This window comes from Colletotrichum truncatum (genome assembly GCF_014235925.2).
Source record: "Colletotrichum truncatum strain CMES1059 chromosome Unknown Contig_0002, whole genome shotgun sequence".
Classification (NCBI taxonomy): Eukaryota; Fungi; Ascomycota; class Sordariomycetes; order Glomerellales; family Glomerellaceae; genus Colletotrichum; species Colletotrichum truncatum.
Genome location: NW_027222399.1, coordinates 1,986,844 through 2,012,223, shown reverse-complemented (window position 1 = coordinate 2,012,223; position 25,380 = coordinate 1,986,844). Strand labels below are relative to the sequence as shown.

Sequence of the window (25,380 nt, the reverse complement as noted above, 5' to 3'; positions counted from 1 at the left end):
GATATGATGTTGATACGATAAAAGCAGCAGGCAGGAGCATAATTAAAAGGAAAACGACATTTGTGAACCGTCGTGAGTCGCCTGCTAACCTCGGATATTTATCATCCTTTGTATGAAAAGTAACAAAGTTCGTCCCAGCAAGCTGTAAATGTACACTCGAGGAATCCACAGCAAGGTTTCTTCTTTGTCTCGTATATATCTAACAACTCACGATGTAAATAACCCAGTGAGAACTCCGCATGATGTAGATGGAACAAAAACAACATGGATGTATGATGACGACATCAATGTTGTCGATTTCCAGAGCTACGCGCTTCATGCACAGAATATGGCGCCGACCATGCCGTTGAAAACCTTGAGGTTAGTAGTCCCCGATACCAAGAGTGCGGATAGCACACACAGACATCACATCCCAAGGAGAGAGGCTGCAGGCAGATTTGCCTTCGAATAAACGGAAGCTTCCAGTGAAAGAGTCAACAAGGATTAATCTCTCGCAACCCGGCAATACTGTGCTTAGTTCTATGTGCACCTATGACAGTCATGTTCTTATTCGTATGCATTGTAAAGGAAGAAAAAGAAAAGAAAATGAAAATGAAGCCCTTTATGCAGTTTTATATTTTCTGCGGTTTTGTTTCCCTCTTTGAGTACTCTCTTATCTTTCCCCCGATGACATTTGCGATGGAGCCCACACAACCTGTCTATACTAACCAAACAGGACAACGAGACCTATAGAAACGCATCATTTGGCACTGGTCTCGTACTCGTTGTCGCCTCCGTTGACTGTAAACTCCTTATCCTCCTTGAAGCGCTCAAGCTGGTCCGAGATATAGCGGTGCATGTGTGCGTCCGCCTCCGTTCGTTCCCTCAGCCTCTCCCTGAGCCTGTCCGGGTCCTCCAAGGTGACGGAGCCACCAAGTGACTCCTCGTCGTGGCCGTCTTCGCCGTTCATGTCGTTATCGAAGTCGCTCCTCGCGCCAATGGACCGTGCGGTGGACGATCTGCGCATGCGAGGCTTGCCGTTGGGCCCAGGGGTGTGTGGCGTGGTTGAGTCACGGCGCTTGATCTCGCGTGTCAGGATGTCATCGAAATAGTGTGACATTCCAGCCGACGGCGTACGCGGGGTGTGAGGGAGACGGCAGTTAACACTGCATTAGAAGGTTAGCGGAGGGGGCTATCAAACGCGGGAAGAACTCTTACCCAGTGTCATGGATCATTCTGGCAATCAGACCTGTCCAACCGCACTGGTGGGTGGCTCCAAGTCCACGACCACAGTCGCCGTCAAAAAACTCGTAGAACCAGAGGTAATCCTTCCAGTGGGGATCAAAATCAAGCAAGTCACTTCCGGCGTTGATGCTGCGGCGACCGTCGTCGTTGCGGGCCATCAGATGCTGCAGACGATGCTGAATCTCTTCGGAAACATGGCCTAGATGCATGTAGTCGCCGCTGCCAGTTGGGCATTCAACTTGGAACTCCTGTCCGTAAAACAAGAAGAACCGTTGAAGGGACTCGACAAGAAGGAAGTTCACACATAGCCAGATAGGACCTCTCCAGTTGCTGTTGCCTCCAAATAAGCCACTGTCGGAGTCACCGGGGACGTAGCCTACGGAGAAGGTCTGGCCGTTGACTTCCATCGAGAATGGGTTCTTCTCGTGGTATTTAGAGAGTGAGCGAATGCCGTGTTCGCTCAGAAATTCGTCTTCATCAAGCATGCGGCGGAGAATCTTTTCGAGCCTGTCCTTGCTGACAATGGATAGCAATATTCTGTTTCCCTTACCACGCTTAGCAATGCTGGCCATGTTTCTCTCGGCCAAATCGCAGCGGTTCTCAATGAACCAGTCTACTCGCTTCTTAAAGGAAGGAAGCTTGTTAATCAACTCGGGCTCGAGAGTCATCGTTGCATAAAGTGGGATCAAGCCCACAAGAGATCGAACAGGGAGTTGCTGGATCCAAGGGCCGCCCCACGAGATGGCGTCGTAGTAAAAACCATCCTCGTCGTTCCACAGCGACTTCTCGTCCTTCTGGCCAGTCCTGAAGGTCATCGCATCGCTAATGAAGATGAAGTGCTCGAAGAACTTGGATGCAATATCCTCATACGTGCGTCGGTGTTTGGCCAGCTCAAGAGCGATGTTCAGCATGCTAAGGCAGTAGAAAGCCATCCAGCCGGTACTGTCAGCCTGTTCCAAGGAACCGCCAGTTGGGAGTGGCTCAGAGCGGTTGAAGAGACCAATGTTGTCAAGGCCGAGGAAGCCGCCCTCGAAGACATTCTTGCCATCGGCATCCTTGCGGTTGACCCACCAAGTGAAGTTTAACAATAGCTTTTGGAAGACTCTCTCAAGGAAGTCCAGGTCCTGCCTGCCGTACATCTTGCGCTCAATTTTGAACACACGGAATGTTGCCCAAGCATGAACAGGGGGGTTCACGTCACCAAAGTTCCACTCGTATCTATTCACTGTTAGCATCGGCCTCGTCGAACCAAGTCTGGGAACAACTCACGCTGGTAATTGACCGTTCGGGTGGCAGTACCACTCCCTAGTAAACAGATCCAGTTGCTTCTTCGCAAAGTCCGGATCCATCATCGCCAGTGTAATGCAGTGAAAAGCACTGTCCCACGCGGCGAAGAAGGGGTACTCCCAAGAATCCGGCATGGACAGAATGTCGTCGCAGTGCATGTGTTTCCACTGAGTATTGCGGATATTCTTCCTACTGGGTGGCGGAGGAGGCTGCGTTGGGTCGCCATTCGCCCACTGGTCCCAGATGAACAGGTAATGCTGCTTCGTCCACATCATGCCAGAGAAGGCCTGGCGTTGGATGTTGCGGAGATCATCAGCCATGGGGAGGGGGCTGAGGCGGTAGTAAAAGTCGTCAGCTTCGGCGATTCTCAAGTCCATCAAGTCATCGAACTCTCCTTCGTCGAAATACGTCTCGTTTCTCTTAGAAAGGCGGAAACGCACGACGGCGCACTCGCCAGGAGCGACACCTCCATCTTCGTTGAAACTGAACCATCCGGCGCACTTGGTTCCCTTTTGTTCAGGGTTGATTGCTTCTTTTTCACCCTGTACGATGTACCTGTGGAAGGCATCCTTGACGTACGGAGTTTTATTCTCCTGCTGGTACAGCAGCTCGTAGTTGGTGTCGTTGTCTGTGAACATCATTTGAGGCAGCACATCTTCGCCGCTGGAGCCGACGCCTGGAGAAGGCGACATCAACAGGTAGCGGTCGCCCAGCTTGTGGTGTTTGGACTTGACCATGCCCTCCGCGTATGCCTCGATGGAAGGTTTCTTGTCCTCAGGCTCGCGGCCCCACGCCCAGGTGTTCCGGAACCACATATGCGGCACAATGTGAAGAGGTGCCGGATCAGGGCCTCTGTTCCAGGCCGTAACACGGAACAAGATCTCTTCAGGGTCATTGGTCTCCTTGGCTGTTTCGATGAAGATATCCCAGTATCGGTCCTCCTCGAAGATGCCAGTGTCGATGATTTGGTATTCCTTGTCCTGTTTGCCTCTTCTCGCGTTCTCTTCGAGGAGGTCCTTGTACGGGAACTTCTTCTGGGGATACTTGTACAGAAACTTCATGTAAGAGTGCTGCAGATAAATCGTCAGTACGGGCAATTGGACGCCGATAATTCCAAGCCTACCGTCTGAATTGGCTGTTAGCATTCGTAACCACAAAAACCGGAGCGTATTCACTTACGGGTGTGTTGTCAACATGAAAGTGAGCTTCCTTGATGCTCTCACCATGGTTACCTTGGGGGTTGGAGAGACCAAATAGCCTCTCCTTGAGAAAATCGCTATGGAACCGTCAACAACTGAGCCAAGGTATTCCCGTTTCGACAACGACTCACTCTTCCTCGTTCCAGAAAGCAAAGGCAATGTTCTGGAGGCCGTGAGTGTCAGAGACACCAGCAATTCCATCTTCACCCCATCTGTACGCTCGGGATCTTGCGTCGTCGTGGGTAAAGTCTGGGTCCGACTGTCAGCGGGTTGCAATTGGAGCTCTCGTGGAGCAAACGGGCGGGGGAATATCCTTACGACTCCACGCGTCTCCGTCAGGACTGTAGTCCTCTCGCACTACAGCATAGCTTCGATTAGATACGATATTTCACTCACGAGCCAAAAAAAACATCCCAAGGGCTTACCGGTCGCCCATTGCCGCTCGGCGACGTAGGGGCCCCATTTCTTCCAGTACTTCTCACGCTTTCGATCTTCCTTGAGACGCTTCTCTTCCTCGGTGAGGTACTCGTGCCCGTCAAAGACAACCATAATGGGCGACTTGGCACCGTAAGAGCGCAGGCAAGTTTCGCTAGCAGAGGCGCCGGTCACGACAAACGACAAGAAAATGAGCCTTGAGGGATTTGCGAGAGGTGAAGAAGGGGAAAAACTTGTGGGTTGCTGCGGCGAAAACGGCGAAAGAAGTGCGACGGACGAACTGCAGGCTTTTAGGAGGAGCTGGCTTTAGTAAGAACCAGACACCCCAGCAATGCTACCAAAACCACTCGGCAGGCAACGTCACGTATCACGATAGCTTCAGCGGTAGGCGGTCAGCTTTGCACAAAGTCGAGGGGTTAGCCTGGATGGTCAATGGAAGGTTGGCGATGTAAAATGAAGGATGGCGTAGGTACTTGGGAATATTGACGCAACGAAGCCCGACTGGGGTTGAGGTTCCTTTTTTTTTTTTCCTCTCTCCTTTGCGAGCAACCAAAAGAGCCGACGTGTTTGGTGGCAGCAACAGCGGGAGCTCTGGTCCGGGAGGCAATCAGCCAACCAGCGTGACGGGAAACCTAGATAGCTACAGGTAGGTGCGGAGCGCCAGCGGAGGTAAACAGAGAGAACAGCAAGCAACAGAAAGCGGTAGCAGCTGCCGCAGACCAAGGTTAAGGGGGCGACCGCCGCGGGGCATCTAGTATGCTATTCTCTTTGCCATGTGGAATGGGGAGCGCCCTCTCCCTGGCGACCCAGCTGGCTCAACTGCGCTTATCAGTAGGTACTGCACGTCGCCGCCCCATACCCACAACTCCATCACGTACTCGCAGTTACTACTGCACAGTGATTCTGTCTTTTGCAGCTCGCCGCTCCCGGTTTCTGCCCCTTGTTGCCCCTCTCCTTGAAACGCTAACACCAGAGCTTTCAGAAGCATGACGTCAGCCAACTCTAGCGCACCTAAATCCAACCTAGCGGGGCAATTTGAACACCAGCCGCATCGCATTGCATTGGGTCATCGCAGACCCAACAATGGGCTGGACCGCACCGACCGACCAGGGGAGATGCAGATGTGCCTAGGGATCGCCGATGAAGTGTGCCTGTTACTGAAATGGCTACCGCTATGCTACCGATATCACAAAAACGTGGTCCTGAGCCTCACCGACACCGATGAGAGCGGGGGACCTCGTCTTTTGTTGAGCCATTGACTGTTATGAAAGCGTCACAAGTAGAGCCTAAATGGCATTCACCGGTCGAGTCGCCATGCTAGAAATCGTTTGAATCTCGTAAGGAATCCGAGGCCCTTGGTGGCCCCCCTTGTCAATTGCTGAATAGGATATCTATATCGCGGAAATCGAGCCAAATCGCTATTCACCAGTCCCACAACGTTCACATGAATCCGACTTGTTTATATACGCCTGCATGCGCCGGCATGCATTGTGCGAGCTTCTGACCCGCCTATCCGCCTGCATGCTACGCCATCGCTTGTCTCTGTGACGGATGGTGTTGTTGTCTCTTCAGAGTCTCTCCATCGACATGCACCGTCTGAGTGCCGAATTCTATTTGGCAAACCAGGGAAATTTCTTCTTGTTGATTTCGGCACCGCCTCCTGCCGTGCTCTCAACCTGCACACTTCTTTGATAGATTTCCTGATTGGCGCCTGTTAGCAGCTGACGGTACATGTTAACATTATGGTTCTGCTTACCTCTTCGTCCGTTGGCATTCTGCAGTCCAAGATGAGTTCCCGGGCCGCTTCGTGCTTGGTAAGGTTCGGATATGCAGTCCCTTGACTCTTCATGAGAGGCAGCAGCACTTCGCCGAGGACCTCGAATTTTTTCCAGTTTACTCTGTCACCATCTGGGCCCACAAATGTCTTACTACCCTCTTCGGCAGAGACCAAATCTCTCCGGTGGAGTGGAATGTATGGTATCCGGGGCAATGGTGAGTTTTCCCATGCCAACCGGTATGCAAAGTGACTCTTTTGTGTACCCATGAGAATGCCCAGCTTCGCGAAAGACTTCTGTGACTCTGGCGGTACTAGGGCCCAAGTTTGGGCTAGTCGATGAACTGCAGTGCCGTTAATCCCAGCAAGCACTGCGGCCAGCCCATTGTAGTTGTTAAGCCGTCGAAGCTTTTGCGCAATATTCATAAACTTCTCCAACATTTGCGCGCGGTGCTTTGCCTTGTCGCGCAGAAGGATGAGGTTGGCTACCCATTTCGCCACATGGTTGAAGTGGTTAATCATCCGATTAACGTTCCTTAGACTTTTGCACTTAGACCGCTGATCCAATGAGAGGCTCACATGCCGCACAAAGTCTCTGATGCGGATAGACGAGAACATGACCCAGTCTATGCGTGTCATCTCATCGGCAATGTCGTCGTCTGATATATCCATGAAAATGTGGTAACGGAACTTATTCATGGGCAACACGTCGGTCGGCTCCATGTTGGCCGCTTCTCTTTCATACTCATCGTATGAGTGAAACGAGACATGTGTTCCGACACCGCTGGTCCTGTCCACATGTGAAAAGTCGGAGCTGGCGGATGGCCTGTCGTCGAAGCTTTTATCGTCATCAATTGTGAGGGTGCCAATTCCATTGGACATGTCTGATGTCGAGCGTGTCTTGTCTTTCGACAGAACTTTGCTGCCTTCTTGATCCGCCAATTCATCCGATTTCGCCCAGCCAGTGTCATCGTCTTCCACCACGCTGTGTTCGAGATGGCGCTTGATTTGCTGGGCGGCGATGGAGAATATAGGTTCAGTGGAAAGATGCTTGATAAAGTCCTCCAGGTTTCGTCTAGTACCAGGGCGTGCAAAATCGCCCGGATACAAAGACACCCATTTGGCGACAACTTCTATAATTCTAAGTTGGGTCGCAGTCTTGGAGAGGTAGTGTGCGGATTTGTCGTCTCTCACGCGATCGAGGCGCGTAAGAATAGCCGAGAACAGTTCACCGGGAGCGGCAAATTTCCGGTACAAGCAGAGAAACACGTCAGAGAAGTTGTTGTCTGCCTTGGTCATGCGCGGGGCGATGAGGCGGTCCACCAATTCGTCGAACGCCACGCCGGTTGGCTTAGGCTTTTCGAGCAAGCTGTCATCGTTCCGCTGCAGAACCGTAATGTCCTCGGAGTATCTGTAAGATTCGGCGTCCGACTCCTCCATATCCAAGAATGAGTCAGTGGGTCCGCGGTCGAGACGTATACCGGGTGTTCGTAGCTGGCTCGACACGGTTTGTTGAGACTCTTCTTCGATAGTCTCGGTTCCGAATGTTGAAGTCGAGGACGTGCCGCTGAAGTTGGCAATCCGGGGGCTCCCTGGAACTGGTGGGCCGCGCAGGTGATCTGGGATGGGAGGGGGGGCACCTCGAAGAAGCGACAAATCAGAGCTCGCTCGGCTATGTTTGCTGTGCTGACTTAGCGGGCGACCGTTCGAGCTGTCGTGGGCCTCGAGATTGGCTGCCGAGGCTGCACGGCGGCGGGACATGCCCCCTTCTGATGCTTGTGTATCTGATAGTTCATCAGCATGCATGCACTGGGCGTACGCAATGGGGGTCCGGTTTTTGGTCACGTACCCTTGCGATATGTAATTGCGGCTTTCAGCATAGTGTTCAGGCAGGCTCGTGCTCTTTCGGGATTACTTGTTGAGAGGTTGAAAACGCCAACGCAGGAGTTGAAGTATTCGTGGCTAGCAACGCGTTGCGCGTCAACCTGTCGTTCACTCTCAGGATGATCGCACTTGTTGGCGACGAGTACAGCGGGAAGTCCGGATTTCGTCAGGGCGGCTTTTGTGTGAGGTCAGCAAGACGCGACGCGTCGTAATCGAAGCAAACACCATCGCTTACCTGTGGCTTGCGGTAACTCTTTCATGCTTTCCTTGTTTGCGACATCGTAAAGGAGCAATGCGCCGTCTACTCGAGGGACAATGTGTCCGTTAATTTGCTTCGGCCACTGGATGGGCTGCGACGGATCCAATTCGAAGTATTCGAGATCGAGTTCGATAAGGGTTACGCCATAGGTGACATTGTCAACGACCATGCGCACGCTGGAGGCATTCGTTATGGGAGGGCGCGAGAGGCCAAGCACGCGCTGGACGAAGGATGATTTGCCAACGCCCGATGCGCCAATGACGGCGACGTTGAGGCTCTCCATGATGGCTGAGGTTGGTTGTTGCTATGATCGTCAGCCCCTTTTTTCCACTTGCCGTCTCATCAGCTACCCCGCAGTCTGTGTTTGGTGGGGCATTACCCAGGACAAGGAAGGCCCTATTATCAACGACTCTCTTCTTGGGGGCGGCCAGCGCTCGTTGGGGGTGTCGTCATCGCGTAGCTCAAAATAGCCAAAATCGAAATCAAAATCGAATTCTTGTTGAATTTCGTATTTTTGTGTGGCGCCTACTACTTCGTCGTCGTTGTCTTGTTCGTCTTCGTCTTCGGCGTCGGCGTCGGCGTCGTCAATTGTGGAAGCCCGATGCGGCTCGAACCCAAGTGCCCCCCCTTCCGTGGAATAGTCGTCGAAGCGTTGGAAGAATGGGTCGTCAACAATGGAGATGATGGAGTCGCGGTAGTTGGCCGGTTGCTCGAAGGCTGGCTGGGGAGTCAGGTTCAGATTCGGGTCCGGGTTGTCTAGGTGGACGGTATAGTGGAACGGGTGCTGCTTCGGGGCAGCAGGCGCGGAGCGGTGGGCAGTGTCGCGGTCGGCTTTCCTGGAAGCAGCAGCGGCGATTTCGGAGGCAGAAGCGGCTGTGGATGAGGTGCCGGAGCGGTGGTAATGGCTCGGAGGGATGTGAGAGCCTTCTGAACTCCTGTGAGCCTTTCGAGCTCCCATTCTGTCAGACGCCATGGCCACGACCAGGGGCAGCAAAGGCAGAGGCTACTCGGGGAAGGTGATAAACATGCAAAATATGCAAGGAACAAGAAAAAGAAAGAAATGGAAGACGACAACGACTGCGACGGCGATGGAAAGACCTGGACAGGAGCAGCACAGAAAGAGAACAGAACAAAATAAAAAAACAATAAAAAATAAAAAAGCTAGCAGCAGACCACCTTGATGAAAACCAAACTTTTTGGACAGTGGATGCACTGACTAAAAGTCGGGATTCCAGAGCCTCAAGGAAGGCATGGCAAACCCACTGGGACTGGTCCTAGTGCGAGAAAGAGGGAGAGAGAGCAAGGTACGAATGGAAAACAGTACCTGGCTAGAGGACTGGTCCAGGATGGATCTCACAACAAGGCAGGGTATTTCGTACGCTCTGTACTCTGTACTCACTTGATAAGTCCAGGGAGTAAAGTCTTAGTGTCAACTTTGGAGCTTCGTGGTGCGGCGGACCAGGGTTCGAAAAAGGGGCCCTTTTTCTTGCTAGGCGCTCCACCAAGACGCAGATGTCGCCTTCCGAAAGGCGATGGGGGTGGGAGGAGCTGGCGGTCGACGATGCTAGGCACAGCAAATGAGGTCAGTCACGGATCCAGATCCAAGGCGAACAGGTTCCAAGCCAAGGGCACGACCCCCCCTTCCACGAGCGAAATAAGGGAAGGTGGAAACTTGACGGCGCATGTACAGGGGCGCACCTCTAGCCTAGGGGGCAGGGGGGAAAAGCTAGGAACGGGGGGATGATGTGAAAGGGTCAGGTCAAGATCCAACGATGACAGTGAGCGATGGCTACGTAGCGTTGAATGGAAGGCGACAAGACGCTGGTGCTGCTACCGTTGGTGACGGTGTTGTTTCTACTCTAAAACCAGGCTGGGAAGAGGGGGTCAAGGTAGTTTAGTTGGTTGGTTCGTCTGCTACGGCTAACGGGTTTGGTACCTTACCTTACTGCGTACTTTGTGCAAGTAGTTTGTGGATGGTTGATTCTTAGGCCGCGCTGGTTCGGGCCGGGCTGTACAAGTAAGATGAGGTAAAAGTGGTGTGGAGAGGGGGGAGAAAAGGAACCCAAGGGATTAAGGGACTAGGAGGAGGAAGACTAACGGGAGAGCGGGACAGAGCCGCGATGATGGGGTGAGAGGCTAAAAGCCCGCACAGAGAGCGAAGGTGCGATCGGCCAGGTGTTGGGCTTGGGCCCAATTTTGCTCAAGGCGTTCGAAGTTTTGTTGATACCGACTGATTGGTCCCTACAAAGTGAAAAGGATAAACAAATAAATAAATGGTACTGAGTACTCAATCAACAAAAGCCAAAGGAAATTGTGTCTCGTTCAGTACCCAGCAAAATGTCAAATGGGAAAACCCTCGGCTTGGGTGGTTCTAGTGTGCGCATGGAACGAATGGGACGGGAGCGAAGGGGAAAGCGGAGAAAAAAAGCAAGGGCTGTTCCACCGCTTGCTGGGCCCTACAAGATGTGTGCAAAGTGGGTATCTGAGGTCGGGGACCCGGCACCGCACCCAGGGCCGTCTCGTCCGGACTACACTGGCCCAATCACGCGTGTTAGCTGTTTCCAGGGCCCCTTGACCTACCTACCGGAGCAGTGTATGTACTATGTACCGTAGGATAACCGTATGTTTGTATCTCTGCCGTGGGACCTTGAACTGGGCCACTGGGTCCTCAGTGGATTTGGTTCCTGAGTAAGGTTTTGTACCTTCTACCACCTGTCCTGCTGCCTACCTGCCCATGAGGTAACTGTGGTGTATGCCCGTACAGTCAGACAGTGGGAAGAGCCTGCTACCTTGTCGTTTATGGTGGGCCTCTGCACCTTCCCATAGTCTCCCTAGGGAACCTGGTCTTTCTTCCGCTTGTCAATCCTTCAAGACCAACAGGTCCGTCATAACCGTTCTTACTAGTATGTATTCACTTTACCCACTGTAAATCAAGCCTGACAACCCGGGGTCAACTCCGTCTTCTTGTCTTCTTGCTTTCTTTCTGCCTAAAGGTCACCTTCGATGGCAAGCAACACGAACTGGCGGTCTGAGAATTTTATATTGCGCGACTCAAAACAAACGTCACGCCGGTTAGTCAACCTACCCATGTTGAGGTTTGCCCTCTTGATCAGGCCGTTTGTAGACTCGACATCCATGTTGTTGCTTACTTGTGGCTCGCGACAGGATCTTACTGTGTTCATGACCGGCAGACCAAAGCCCAAGCTCACTTAGTCTACCGTCCGCTGTAAGATCGGGGTGTCGTCAAAAAAGCTCATGTCAACCACGCAGCCGCAAACCTCCCGTGAGCGCGCGTATGGATACTGCTACTGTCTCAAGATGAAGCAGCGCCTTGTGCCATGATCCTCCAGCGCTCCAACCAGCTAAAGTCGCATTACCACCTAGTCTGCGGGCCAATCATGCATCCGGAACCGACTCTTTCAAGTTTCAGCGCCGTTGTTTCTACAATCAGCAGCCGAGCAGAGGTCATCGACTTTTCGACTCTAGTTACAAATGACACAGCTTGACTATCGGCGATTCTCTCTTAACCAGGGCCTGTGCTGACATCGTTTACCGGCCGGAAAGCTTAACCAAGAACCAACTGTGCTGTCACGTTTTCTCTCAGATCACCCTCCTTGAGCCACACTGGGCTCGGAAACCTTGAACGATATTACAGTGCAGGGCGCTTGGCATTGGCTGTCAAGCTCCGAGAACTTGGGTCGTAGGATATTATCGATTTAGTCTTGGTCAGATTCAATCCGATGACTTGACTGTATCACTCTGTCATCCTGATACATAGACCGAGCAGCTTGATACTGTCTCCCTTCCCTCCGGCCAATGACGCCAAATGCTGTGCATCATCAGCCGGCATTCACGGAGCACCGGACGCGGTCTTGGAAGACTTAGAGTCGGCCATATCATTGTTCCCTTTCGAAATGATGCCAGCCCTTGGACCTTATTGCCATCAATTCTGTCGATTCGGCCACGGCTTGCTGCCATCACCACAACACACCGCCATCAGTTTCACGGCCCCTTCTCACAATTCATGGGTTCTCATCCTGCCTCTAGCGCTCGAACATCAAAACCTCCGAGGCCATCCTGAATCAATGAATCAGGAACATACGCTCGTAGCTGACGGTGGAAATAGTGTCGTTGATTAACTTCGGGTCGCTTCTTGGCATTCCTTTCTGCAGGATCCCTTGTCTTGGGTAAAGAGTCACGTGCCTGCATTCCTGATGCACCCACAGAATCATCACTCAACAGGGCATGAGCCTAACCCTTCATCTGATACCGATAAAAAGTGATATAGTTTTTACAATCCTATGGTCGTTCGTCAGTGTGTATGTGAAATAGCAACTAGTCAGCCATCATTGTTTGCCTTTCACCGTTAGCACCGCACGATGCGCCACAAGCATGATTGGCAGGCCAACCGTGGCATGGACTGATTCAATATATTGGAAAACCCGAGCGCGGCTTTGTGGCGGCGGTTTCGCTTGAACAGGCTCCGTTTCCTCTATCATTCCAACGCGAGTCATCATTTACTCAGGCACCAATCAGCCGCCATACAGGTAGAAGCTAGTGAGTTGCTGACTGGTTTGCTCACTAGCTTTATTCTCTCTTAGATCGATAACTTGTGTGTCCGGTGTGGTTCAGAATAAGGCTAATCACATTCCTCCCGCCTCGACAGAGGGAATGACAGCCAGATCGGAAGGGGATGACCATAGCGCACATATCCACTCGTGCCGACTCCGGATACCCATGAACTAGAGGCGGAAAACGGAGTTCAGATGAAAGGGAGGGAGGGGGAGGATCTGGGGAGCCATTTGGATTGTCCCCAGCTTACCATCGTTGCAACAGACGGGCGATACTAAAAAAACTCCAACACACCGACCCTTTTTTGTAATCCTGCAGCCGTGGCGTTGCAAAGTGATTCCTCTGCCAAATATCGCAGCAAATGGGCTGTCCCCTAGGGTTCGTGCGCGGCAGTTTGTAGTACCGCCCAGCGGTAAACTTGATGGAGCTGTGGCTGCATTTGCCAAGCCGCATGTTATGGCAAGACAGCCCTTTCGTAACGCGCAGGCCTAGGGTTACATGGAGGGGATACGAGGACGAGACATGCAGACATGCAGCAAACTGCAGCAAACGTACTTCCAAGCTGCCGCAACGTATCACCCATTTGCCGAAACTCACGTCTGTTGTTTTGTACTGAAGACCGACGACCTGAAAGGATGCCGCACCGGCCCGGGCCCGTTTTATCAATGGCAGAGATAACGGACAAGACGACATGGGTCAGAAGAAAAAAGCAAAGTAAAATAAAAAGACATGGTTTTCTCCTGTCGGCGGCTTTGGATGACACGCGACGGGGCGCATCATGGCGGCAGTGTGTCTATCAGCCGAGACACAAGGGTCGGGCTGATGTGAGGCGAAATTGGATAGCGCTCTTGATCGAGGAGCACCCTCACAGAGCGACTACGCGCAGGGGCCGTCACGTTTGGAAATTTCAGGTGTGGGCTGCGATGAAGCTGGGGAATAACACCAATACCCCTGACTTTCGGATCCTGGACGGGAGTTGAACGAGACGACCGAGCCACATGATCCCATGATCAGGTTCCGGATGCTGTTATTCGGACACAACTGCGGAGGAGTAAAGCCACTTGCTAGCCGTTCCGCCATCGTTAACTGCCAAGACGCCGCCTCCGATATTTTCTATTAGTTGGTGGTTCTATGGCAGCGGTGAGACACTGGCCAGCCCAAGGCCAAACCACAAGGCGCCTAATAAGTAAGGTGCCTCGAAAACTTAAAGGCCGTGCTATGAGGCTTGTTAACTGAGGTATCCAGCTCACTCCTGAGATTGATCATTCAGAGGAGGAAAGGCAAAAAGGATTGAAGGAGGGCCAAGGTGAAGGCGTTGAGAACGTGGCATCCCCCCTCCCATGGCCTCCCACATCATGCACAATACCAAACGCAACCTGCAGATCGGAGGTCAGACTACGCCGTGCGGACCCATGGATTTTGCGCTACGTTAACAGGACACTAGGGCCAGAAGTTCGTCGGAGTTGTTAGGGATCTCCTTTGGTCTGTTTCCCTTCTTCGCTTGGCATCCCTCCCTCGCGGTGACTCTGGCTCATCTCCACGGGGTGATGACACTTTGTAGTGTGAGTCCTCTGCAGGAGACTGACTGTCGGTCGTCGTGAATCATCCCCACTCACACGCCTCGATGCATGTTACCCTCACCATACTGACTTGTGCGACCTAGTTCAAGGGTTTTCACCGTCTTCCTTGCTTTTTTTTTTTTTTTTTTTTGTCACAAAAAAATTGTCATAATTCGCCGCTGGTGTTTGATGTGAACACTCAGGTACGTTGCATAGGCCGTTCAGATATCCAACTGCCACTAACCGACGTCGACCTCGTGTAGTGCGGTGAGGCGTGCGGGCGAACGCCCGGAAGAGGAATCCCAAAGCGGTATCCGACCACTGGCTCAGTGCAACTCGTCCTACCAACAGGGCGACCATCAGTCCTTGGCCCAATCCGAGTTGGTTCATTGATCGGTTCATCTCCCAAGAAAGGCTCAAACACCAGCGAGGCATGTTACCCTAAGCTTTCCCAATCGTTACTTGTAACCCGTTTTCTCTCCTTTGCAGGTCACGAACTTGGTCGATTAGGGAATGGTTTCTACCGTGACTGACACCCCCCTTTCCATCTTTCTGTTCCCTATGCACCTTACTCGCCCGCATACTACTACGCTATCGTTAATTAATCACATTTAACTAGCACGGATTCTCAACAGTCACCAGTCACAAGCGTGGGTTGCGTTGCCCGCTATCGATTGGTCCCGAAAGCATGCAGAGAGTAAGAAAAAAAAAAAAGGAACCAGAATAGCACTGGAGGCATGCAAGTTTGATAGCTTCTCTCATGCGCCGCGTGCCGGCGGATGCAGAGGGAGCCAGAGGGTGCCCCGAGTTGCGCCGTCATTCCCCATACCTCATACAGCAACAAGGTAAAGGTACCTAGAAGCGCAATTCCCGACACCCCCCACCTGCTTGAAGTAACCACCACCAGTCCCAAATGAACTGGTGGAAAGGAAAGGTAGAGAGATGAGGGGGGGGGGAAAAAAAGTGCTTCAACGAAGTCATAGTGCTGAGCTCCTAGCCTAAGGCAAAGAGCATCAGCCATCCGCCGTCACACCAGCGCCCCGTAGATTGAAAGATGAATAGATAGATAACAGGCCCGTTGCCAGATCAGCCAACCCGGACAAGTTGTATGTCTAGGAATGGAACGCTCGTCCTCCAAGACATCCGTGAACCCAATACCCCTTGTGATTCTTAATTCTTCATATTCCCACACACCCGTTTTTGTTTCTTTGACTCTGTATTGTCTCTCCCTCATCCTGGTCTTCCACCATAGAGACTGCGCGCATTCTCAGTCATTGTCTCGCTGAGTCGCACCCTCTTCCAGCCTTCGTCATCCTATGTGTGCCGCCCGTTTCCGTTCCGGTCTTACAAAACATACTTCACGTACGCAAACATCAGTTCTCTCCATCCCAATCACGCGCATACCGAGGAAGAGGAACGGAGGCTTAGCGCGGGTCTGAAGTTCGCCCGTGAGGTACATATTGTCTGGGACCCTGTGGACTAGGACGAAGCAGAAGGGGACGCAGGCAGATAGACCTACAGACATACAGACGCACACCACCACCTCCTCCTCTTCCTCCACATCCACCACCTCACCTCACCTCGCGTACCTCTGGCCCGTCTTGCCTTACACAGGCACGCAGACAGGACGCAGCCGGTCCCTTACACCAAAAAGGACCAACCGACAGGACCCTGGGCTGGAGCTTTTTTCTTGACCCACTGCATCGGCCTGGCTGGATGAGCGAAAGCTTGGTCGTTTGACCTGCTTGTCCGGGTTCTGCGTCTGTCGTATGACATATACATAGCCCAAGCTCCCAAGACTCGTTGCCTTTTCCCAGCGCAGCAGCACCTCTCAGTCTCCTCTATCTTCTCGGAGCACCTTTTTTTTTGTATTTCATTTGTACCATTGGTCTTCCCCCCCCTCTTATGTACGACACCTCGACCAGCCTTTTCCACGCAGACAAGAAGATTTCCTTGGTTTTACTCGGATGTGACATACCACCCCTGTCTACGAACCGCATCTCGCTACTTGGTACTTACTCTCAAACGGTCAACCCACCATCACCGACACCACCACCACTACTACCACCGCCTGCGGGTTCAGCTCAGTTCAAGATAAGAGTGACTGCGCCGCCCTGCACCTAAGGTTAAAAAAAGAAAAGATCACGCTTGCCTCGCGAGGGTGATATCCACAGCTGCAACAAACACAACAAAAGGTTTGGCAACTTTTCTAAAAACGCTCTCGGATCATTTTCGTTGGCGCGGGTAGTCCACCAAATACCGTACAAGCCTGTATCGAGATTTCCAGTGGGGTGTTACTTTGCACGCCATCGACATGTTATACAACATGAACTACCCTCACGATCATCCAGCGGCGCCGCAGCCGGCACCGAGGCAGCAGCCTGTTAAACCCGTTGCTGCAGCCACCGCTGCAAATGCCGCCGCTCGGCCGAGACAGCGATGCTCGCAACCGATGCCCTTTGACCCAGAGGAATTATCCCAGAAACTCGCCAAAGTACTCATCGATCAAAAACTACATGCGGAAAGAAGACGACGAGCCAGAGCAGAGGCTGCCGCCGCCGCTGCCGCCGCCGCTGCTGCAGGAGCTGCTGTACCGCAGAGCCCACTCTCGCCAACGCACCCAAACTACACGAGCATGGCGAGGGAATACCTTGACCAAGGCTCCGTGAGGCCCGGGAATCGTCACTCCATGATCAACCCCGCCACCAGGCCGCGCACGGAGCCGACGGCGATCAAGAGGAAGCCCGTCCCGTCTAGAGACAGAACGGACACCGGTACTACTGTGCACCCAAAGTCCAAGACCCCCGAAGACAACAGGAGTTCCAAATCCAAGGACTCGTCCACCTCAAAAAGCCCTCCCAGACGTAAGGGCTCGAGCGACAAACACCACCACTACATTCCACAGTTTGCCGCAACACAGTTCGCGCGCACCACTGCTGCCGCCGAAGGCATGCCGGAGGGCAAGGGCCTCGTCCACAAGCTCTCGCGTACGGCTCTGAAGATTGCACAGGCACACCGGGAGCGGCACCAACCAGAGTACGTCAAAGATGAAGCGGGCAATCACCATAACAGAAACGACTATTCGCTGTACGACAAGAAGCATCACAGATATACTATCCAAGGTGCCCCCGCCGGCGTCGCGAGCCTGGGAGTCGACGATCACCAGGCCAGGGCCGCCAGGCGCCTCACCACCGGAGACCTGTTGATGACCTGGGACTCGGGCCCGTCTTCGCCGAACCCCTACGGCTACGACAGCCCCGGGGTGCCGGACCATGATCCGTACGAGCATCGCGTCGACTGGACACAGAGCGACCAGCTGCGGCACGAACAAGACGAACAGCAGCAGCAGCAGCAGCATCAGCAGCAACAACAGGCACAACAGCAAAAGTCCAAACATCCGCTTCGCAAAGCCGACTCTCTCTGGGCCATCAAGAATCGATGGGGCGCCTTCACCAAGCACAAGCAAGAAGAGACGCAACAACGGTCGAGGGATGGGAGCCCGCCGTCCGATACACCGCAGAGGTCGCCCAAGAACAATTTCTTTGCACGGTTCAAAGTTAACCATTGAAATCTCCCAAGGGTAATCATTAGAGGTCGTCGTCGTCGTCGTCTTACCTTGGTCGAAGAATATTATTACATGATTTGTGTGTATTTAAGCATACCACCCGTGTTCTTCTCAGAAGAACCACGCAGGGCGCGCACGTCTATTCCAACCAACCGCCCTCCAGCGCGGCGCCATATCCACATGCCATCCCCTGAAAGAATGAAACATCTATCCCGGCAGTGCCGTCGCTCAACCTCTATCGTCCGCCATGAGACGTCTGATGAGCTCAGTGTCCTGCTGCGCCGCCCGTCTCCGGATCGCCTCGTCGGCATCGGCGTCGTTGCCGCCATCCCCCTTGGAGACGAGGTGATTGATGAGCTCAATGTACTCGCGCACGCCCTCGCCGTCCTCGCCCGCCGCGTTCTTCGCTTTCCGCAGCGCCTCCTTGCCGTTGCGGATGCCGATGTCGTGCGTCCACTGTTCCTTCTTCGGATTCGCCGCCGCCATGGCCTTGGCCTTCATGATGTCGTTGAGGCTTGTGCCGGAAGCACCCCGCATCTCGGGCGGCGGCTCTGTGGCGGCGAGGATGCCGAGAAGACGTGACCTGAGGCTCGGATACCGCTTGAATAGGTAGCGTAGCTGGTCCGAGTCATCGAGGACGCTGAAGGGGTTACTCGGGTCGCGAGCCTTCTTCGTCGCGGGCGGCGGTCCTGCTGCGACATCAGGAGGCGGAGGTGGTTTTGCCGCTGGTTCAGGATCTGGAGGGTGGTTCTCGCGATGAATCTTGTTACACGGCACTGAACAGCTATTTTCATACCCCCGAATTGTTAGTAAAGATAATGTATATAATGACGGAGCATGTATGTATGATGAATAACCAAACACAATAACTATAAAAAAAAAAAGAGAGAGAGAGAGAGACGGTTTTCCAAAGCAAGACTTACAAAGGCAGAGCGCAGCGCGCGCACTTGTATTTTCCTTCTTTTTCATGGCACACGCCGCACATTTTGCTCTTGGGCGCAGCCTTCGTCTCGGTTTCGGCCGTGTCGTTGTCGTCTGCTTGTGACGTTGCGGGTGCAGCTGGAGGCTCTGCTGTGACAGGAAGAGGAGGAGGAGGAGGATTCTGAGTTTTGCTCTCGTCCTGGGTCTCGCTCGCGCCCTCTGCGCTGCTCCCCGTTATCTCGGTATTCGAAGTCGTGGTCGGAGCATCATCATCATCATCCTTCACAACCCCATTCCCCTCCTCCTGCCGTTGCATCTGCTGGTGAGTCTCCCCCGGACTCGCCGTCCTGGACCTCTTGCTCGCGGACTCGATCAACTCATCCAGATCATCCTGCATGCGCTTCGGAGACCGAGGCGCGACGGGCGGTGGGGGGTCGGCGTCGGTGGTCATTTCGTCGTGTGGTCTGCCCGACCTGCTTCGTGCCTCACGGAGCTTATTCTCTTCCTCCTCTTGAATTTTTTCCCCGAACACTATCTTCCTCCCTAATCGCCGATATCTGTATATCGGCGGCGCAAGACGCTGTCGCGACGGAGGAAGTGCGCGTCGCTGGTTGACGATCTGGCGAACTGTAGCTTTGGGTATGTACTTGCGGTTGGCGGCGTAAAGTTTGGCTGGTTTATCGTCCGTTTCGACGTTGTAATTTGCCAAAAAGGAAAGAAGTAAGAAAACAAATGTTCCAATTTAAGATTCCAATGGGAAAGCAACCAAAGAATATTTCGGCTTTGTAATGATTCGCTCGGCCTTCTCTTTTGTTCAACTTTCAACCCGTCGTATGCTCTTTTGCTCAGGGAACTTTTTTTTTTTTTCTGCCGCCGCTGCACGACGGATGTCACCGAAGGTCCCCCCCCCCCCCCCCCAAGCTCAGTCTAGCGTTCGAAAAGTTTCCAGCGGGGGCCACTGGTTCCAGGCGGTCAATGTCCCCAAAGGCCCAAATTCAAGCTTGACCGCCAAAGCTGTTACAACCATGGGGTTCCTTTCCTAACCCCACCATATAATGCCCAAAAAAACACTATGGTAAAAGAGGTCCCCATTTCACACCGAGGAAGACGGAAGCTCCAGCCGCATTTTCGTGCCCGCTTCTTGGGCGAATCGGGAACTCTACGGACGAAAACGGTTGCCGGTAAATCCAGTTCTCCCCTCTGAAGGACAAAAAAATAAAAATAAAAATAAAGGGTAACGAACAGAATGGCACTGGGCTCTGCGTCATTCTTACCAGGCCCCGCATGGGACCCATGATTGGTAATACAACGCCTCGGAATTGGGCGGCGAAGGGGAAAAAAAGAGGAGCCCTCCCCCAAATCTGCGCTCGAAAAGCCGATTTAGCTCCATTTGCAATTGCACCCTGCGTAATGCCGAGGAGCGGCGGGCGGCGGCCCTGGGATTTGAATTTCGTAGCATAGCAAAAACATTAATCATTTCAATGTAAACTTGCACCTTACAAATCCAACTCGACAAATTTGCCTACCTTTGGCTTGAATCTTTCTATTCCCATTTCTCTCACACACACAACGACGACAGCCGCCGATTACCTTTCCAAAGAAGACGACGACGACGGCGACGACGACGACGATATTAATATCCAATATGCCTTCCTACAGAACGGCGAGAACAGCCCTCCGCGCTGTTTCGCGCTCATCAGCCCCCATCAGATTCACGCCCTCTCAACAATCGAGGCATTTTGCCAGCCACCACCCCTCCAGCCTGCCCGCAGCCGTGTCTTCTGGCCTGCTGCAACAGAGCCGTCTGCCTCGCAGCAGCCGGACACAACACCTGGCACAACAGAGGCAGTCGCCTTTTGCCGGTCGCCAGGGTGCTGTCCGCACCATCTTCATCCAGACCGAGTCGACGCCCAACCCGGACGCCATCAAGTTCCTTCCGAACCACCGCATTCTCCCCGAAACAATCTCGAGCCCCTTCATCGAGTACATGAACCCGCGCTCGACCATCGCGCCTCCCTACCCGTCGCCGCTGGCCGCTCAGCTGATGAACATTGACGGCGTCACCTCCGTCTTCTACGGCGTCGACTTCATCACCGTCACCAAGGCCGCCGACGCCAACTGGGCGCACATCCGCCCTGAAATCTTTGCGCTGATCACCGAGGCCATCACCTCCGGCCAGACCATCGTCAACGTCGCTGAGAAGAAGGACGGAGGGGCCGCTTTGGAGGCCGAGGAGGAGGACAGTCTCGCGTATGACGAGAACGACAGCGAGGTCGTCGGCATGATCAAGGAGCTTCTCGAGACGAGGATACGACCTGCCATCCAAGAGGACGGTGGCGACATTGATTTCCGCGGCTTCACTGACGAGGGCATCGTTCTCTTGAAGCTCCGCGGTGCGTGCCGGACGTGCGACTCGAGCACCGCCACATTGAAGAATGGCATTGAGAGCATGTTGATGCATTATGTGAGTAGCCTCAATATTCTTTCACTTTTTGGATGATACAAACCTGTGAAAACTCTTGCTAACCGTCTCTCCAGATTGAGGAAGTCAAGGGTGTCCAGCAGATCCTCGACGAGGAAGAGGAGATTGCCCTCAAGGAATTCGCCAAATTCGAAGAGAAGCTCAAGGCGCAAAAGAGCCAGGAGGCAACTGCCTGAGGGTCCGATCCGGTAACATGAACGGTCACGACTTTCATGGTACATCTCCGATGGAGAAGATGTTGAGAAAAAAAAAGAAGGGAAAAAAAGGAGAAAGTTTGGGCGATGCGCCACCGTGTAGAATAATGCTGTACAATTACATCAAGGACATCACCTGGCCAAAAGCCGGTGATGCAAGAAAAATACCCACCACCTCGCTGTTCATTACAGCCGCGTCTGTATTCTTCCTTCAGCCTTGCAACCGACGTCCCCGTCACATTCACTAGTGTGTATCGGACATATGCCGATGCGATGGCTGATTTAGGGCACATCAAACTCGTGTTCGGATGGGCTTGTATCCTCGCCCAAACGACATTTGGTTTAAAACAGATAAACTTATATTCTAGGTCGAGACCGGTCTAGATAACCTGGGCGAGCCTATGCGAATCGTACACACGCGACCCGGACCGCGATGGCGAGATGAAAGAATCAGACAATGTCTGACGACAACGGGGGAAAAGATCGCCAGTATCTGGAAAAAACAAAATAACTACAACGTTCGAGACCATCTTTACCTGGTCGTCAACTTTGCCTGGGTTAGCGGAGGGTTGGCAAACTCCCCTCCAGTCTGATTGGACTTTTGACCGCCCAGGGTTACTGCAGCGGATCAGAGCGGGGAGCCGGGGGAGGTGGTCACCGTGCAGGAACCCCTCAACTTCGGGGGGCTTAGGCATCCCCACGTCTGGCGACCGGAATGCACTCTTCTCTCTGAGCACCAAGGCAATCCAAGCATTAGTTCCTTTCACAGGCCATGTCCGGCTTGTTTCCCACCCCTCAGTTAACCCCCCCGGGCGTATCAACCCACCAGTGCAAGCTTGGGTTTTCCCCTTGGTCAAGTTTAGCTTCCTTGCCTTCCGCTGATCTTGTGCCGCATCTCCTCACCATCATGCCAGTGTGCTGGGAACATGCCTGCCCATCTCCGCACCGAGCACTACCGAATGGGCGTGACAGGCAACGGCTATGCCACTACCAACAGGCTTCTCGGAGCAGAAACCATGACGTTGGATGGGCTTGCCTTCAGCAGGTGAGCTGAGAACGCAACGCAGACCTTGTAAGAGTTGGTTGTAGGAACTCCGGATGTGTCAGATACTTCAGCGTGCGTGCGAGGGCCGCGGCTAGAAGGGAGACCGACGACTCTTTTTCTAAATTGGTTTTCTTTCAGTCTAACCTAAATGGTGGTTGTTGGTTGGATCGCTCTGACAATCCTATGACTTCTGGTTTCTCATTAGCCGGTGCAGGAGGAGAATCAAGGTTGAGTTTAGCAACGAGATGAGAATCCGGGGGTAAAGCCCCTGACTGATTTTTGACTTTCGTCCTTCATGGGTTCGAGGGTCTGTCGATCTGGATTGGCGGCGCTGTGTGGGTGGGTGTGTTTCGATCCTGCACATGGTGCTCTACATCGTTTTTCAGTTGACGACAGAGCAGCGGGTCTGGGGGAGCAGACGTTGTCGTAGTCGGAGGAGCTGTGGGCTAGCTACCTGGTTCACTAATTAAGTTCACAAATTTCATACCTCAGTCAGCAGCATCGAACTTGGCAAATATCACTGCCACGAACCGAAGTCCAACATCATCGTAGCCTTAGCTCGGTCCAAATCCAAACATGAATGCAAGTCTGCACATATTTCAGTGCATCGACAGGCAGGCGATAGTAGCAAGCAAGGTTGCATATCTCTCTTTGGCGCACGTCCGCCTGAGGTACCGTTTGCCGGCAATGCGGTCGTACATGGTCTTGGACATTGCACCACATTTGACATATTGACCCTCCCAAACATGCTATATGTCAGAAGGCTGGATGATGCGACAGTGAGGTCAGTGAGAAGCAGACCCAATCAAACAGGCCATCCGTCGAATGAAGGAGGTTAGATGAAGATGGGCGCGCGTGACATGCTGCAGTAGCCCGCTTGCTCCACGGATCCTTACCTCTCTCGGGCTTGGAGAACTGCCCTGTACCCAGACCCCTTCAACGCCAAACCTTCCGCACACGTTTGCACATGCACGTAGGTCTCTAGCGGCTGGTCATTTTCGACGTCAGATATGGCGCTGTCCATTTTCGCTTCTTCTTCTTTTGTAGTTTTTTTCAAGCTGTTATAGGCGATATACCAAGTCTTTGTATCTCCCAGTCGTTGAATCCCGATTGATTCGATACGCAAGCCATCTTATCCGTTCAAAGTACAGAATAGGGATGGTTTTGGCAGTGAGGCACCCCTCCATAATGGCTTAATGGAACCATTGAGCGGGACATCTTCGCGTGTTCGAGCTGGACACGGACATTCGAGGAACATGGATCTCTAGTGCGGGGTGTTGGATTGGAAACCGGTGGCCAGCTGCAGATTTCCGAACACAGTTGCAGCCCATCCAACGGCGATAACCAGTGGCTTGCAAGGAACGGCCTGGCAAAAATAGACCGTTTCTATCACAGTGCTTGCCGATGGGGCATCATGGCGGTATGTGCGTTATGCAGAGTTCAGGAAACAAAAGTGTTTGGATCAAAGACGACTGCCACTAGAGCGATGCGGAAAGGGGGAGCCTTTACAACGGCAATGCTGCATGGCCGTGTATAGGACGGACAACAAAAGCGAGAGGAAACAAATAACGGGTCGAGTGGATGCCGAGGTGTGCAACAGCACTACCTGGCCGCTTTGCTACGCGATGCTATCACTGGCCAAAGGTATTAGCCATCCGTTGATCGAGGGGCAAAAGACATCCAAAGTTGAAGGATCGGCGATGGGCGAATGGGATCCGCCTGTTACAGCCGCATTTAGGTCAGATGGACACTCCTCGCTGGACGCTGAGGGAAAAGCATGCAAGAACAGAGCTACAAGACTGGCGGCATCGTCGGGGCCGTCCATAGGGTATCCATGTGGTGCGGTTAGGGGTGTTGCCTTTCGCAGCCGGTTGTTGTAACGCCGAGGGAACAATCTATCTCGTCGTCTCTCTATCCAGAACCATGACCGGAGTTGTTGAATCTAGCGAATTCGACATGGCATGCTTTCCAAACCACAACAGTACTTCCGATCGAAGAATATGCCAACCGAAATAGGGACAATGTGCTTTGTTTGATGTTAGGGGCGAGATGCTATGTGCGTGAGCTCATTAGTGGGTGCCACTATAACATCTTATTGGGAGAGAAACAGGAGTTTGCCCGGGGTGCATGGTTGTATAATCAGGCGTATCACTGCGACCACTTGCCCTGCAGGTATGGCATTCAAAGGGTCTCAGGACGGAAGGGTCAAGAAATTAGGGACTTTTGGTAACCAGGGAGAGTCTGCACGGATGTGCCATCGTGTTCTGCAAGCCGCTGGTGACTGAACGAGCGTCGGAAGGAACGGTAGCGCTATCCAATTTCTTCGGGAAGCTTCCTGATCGTCGAGGCTGGTCTCGATCGAGGAATGTCCAAAGGGACCATCAGGAGGAGGGTGCCGACTAACCCAAGAATAACTATTAGTAGTTACGCAAGAAAGCCGTTTCCAGGAGGTAGGGTCAAGCGACCCAAATGCGCCTGTAACTACGGAGCACAGCTGCAGGATAATATTGAAAGTGGCGACAACCCAGCCTACCAAACCAGACGGGTCTGAAATAAAACGAAGACACCTGGGTCAAGAATTGAGGCAACCAACCCAATGGAGATCAGTTGGAAAAAAAAAAAAAAATCCCTCCAAAACGAATTGGGATATTCTGGGGGGGAGGATGCTCGCCATGGCCAGAAGCTCAGTGGCTTTTTCCTTCCCTTTCACCTGTCCTTCTTCTAGCTCTGTTTCCCCGCTTCTTTCCCTCTTGGTCCGGAATCCCAAGATGTGTCGAGGCAGCTCCTAGCTCATGCCGTGGGAACAAAGACAAGGGTGACGAGACGGTCAAAGATGGTTGGTGAATCGGAGATGGGCGGCCCCATCATCCAGCACCCCTGAGCCAGAGCCCTGACAGGCCCAGCCTGGCCTACTGCGTAGTAGCTACTATGAGACCAGCTCTGACTGGCAGTGGCACAGGACGTAAAGTGGGCCTGCACC

The 25,380-nt window shown here is 53.0% G+C and overlaps 6 protein-coding genes across 6 annotated transcripts; 2 read left to right on the top strand and 4 right to left on the bottom strand.

The window, feature by feature from the left end:
• Positions 1-739: 739 nt before the first annotated feature.
• On the bottom strand, positions 740-4,259 carry CTRU02_203502 (cytoplasm protein; the record flags this gene model as incomplete). The annotated part of the gene is made up of 7 exons (XM_036724128.2): positions 740-1,145; positions 1,198-2,442; positions 2,494-3,581; positions 3,643-3,787; positions 3,842-3,959; positions 4,029-4,067; positions 4,136-4,259. The coding sequence occupies 7 exons, from the start codon at positions 4,257-4,259 to the stop codon at positions 740-742; spliced, it is 3,165 nt and encodes a 1,054-aa protein (XP_036584242.2).
• Positions 4,260-5,755: 1,496 nt separating this feature from the next.
• On the bottom strand, positions 5,756-9,035 carry CTRU02_203501 (ras guanyl-nucleotide exchange factor; the record flags this gene model as incomplete). The annotated part of the gene is made up of 5 exons (XM_036724127.2): positions 5,756-5,845; positions 5,902-7,703; positions 7,769-7,978; positions 8,039-8,356; positions 8,414-9,035. 5 exons carry the CDS (start codon positions 9,033-9,035, stop codon positions 5,756-5,758), a joined length of 3,042 nt encoding a protein of 1,013 aa, XP_036584241.2.
• A 7,472-nt stretch (positions 9,036-16,507) lies between these two features.
• CTRU02_203500 (uncharacterized protein) lies at positions 16,508-17,761 on the top strand (the record flags this gene model as incomplete). Its single annotated transcript, XM_036724125.2, has 1 exon — positions 16,508-17,761. The coding sequence occupies one exon, from the start codon at positions 16,508-16,510 to the stop codon at positions 17,759-17,761; it is 1,254 nt and encodes a 417-aa protein (XP_036584239.2).
• A 225-nt stretch (positions 17,762-17,986) lies between these two features.
• CTRU02_203499 (hit finger domain protein) lies at positions 17,987-19,130 on the bottom strand (the record flags this gene model as incomplete). The annotated part of the gene is made up of 2 exons (XM_036724124.1): positions 17,987-18,542; positions 18,682-19,130. 2 exons carry the CDS (start codon positions 19,128-19,130, stop codon positions 17,987-17,989), a joined length of 1,005 nt encoding a protein of 334 aa, XP_036584238.1.
• Positions 19,131-20,324: 1,194 nt separating this feature from the next.
• CTRU02_203498 (NifU-like protein) lies at positions 20,325-21,337 on the top strand (the record flags this gene model as incomplete). Its single annotated transcript, XM_036724123.1, has 2 exons — positions 20,325-21,143; positions 21,218-21,337. 2 exons carry the CDS (start codon positions 20,325-20,327, stop codon positions 21,335-21,337), a joined length of 939 nt encoding a protein of 312 aa, XP_036584237.1.
• Positions 21,338-24,018: 2,681 nt separating this feature from the next.
• Positions 24,019-24,225, bottom strand: CTRU02_203497 (uncharacterized protein; the record flags this gene model as incomplete). The annotated part of the gene is made up of 1 exon (XM_036724122.1): positions 24,019-24,225. One exon carries the CDS (start codon positions 24,223-24,225, stop codon positions 24,019-24,021), a length of 207 nt encoding a protein of 68 aa, XP_036584236.1.
• Between the last annotated feature and the right edge of the window lie 1,155 nt (positions 24,226-25,380).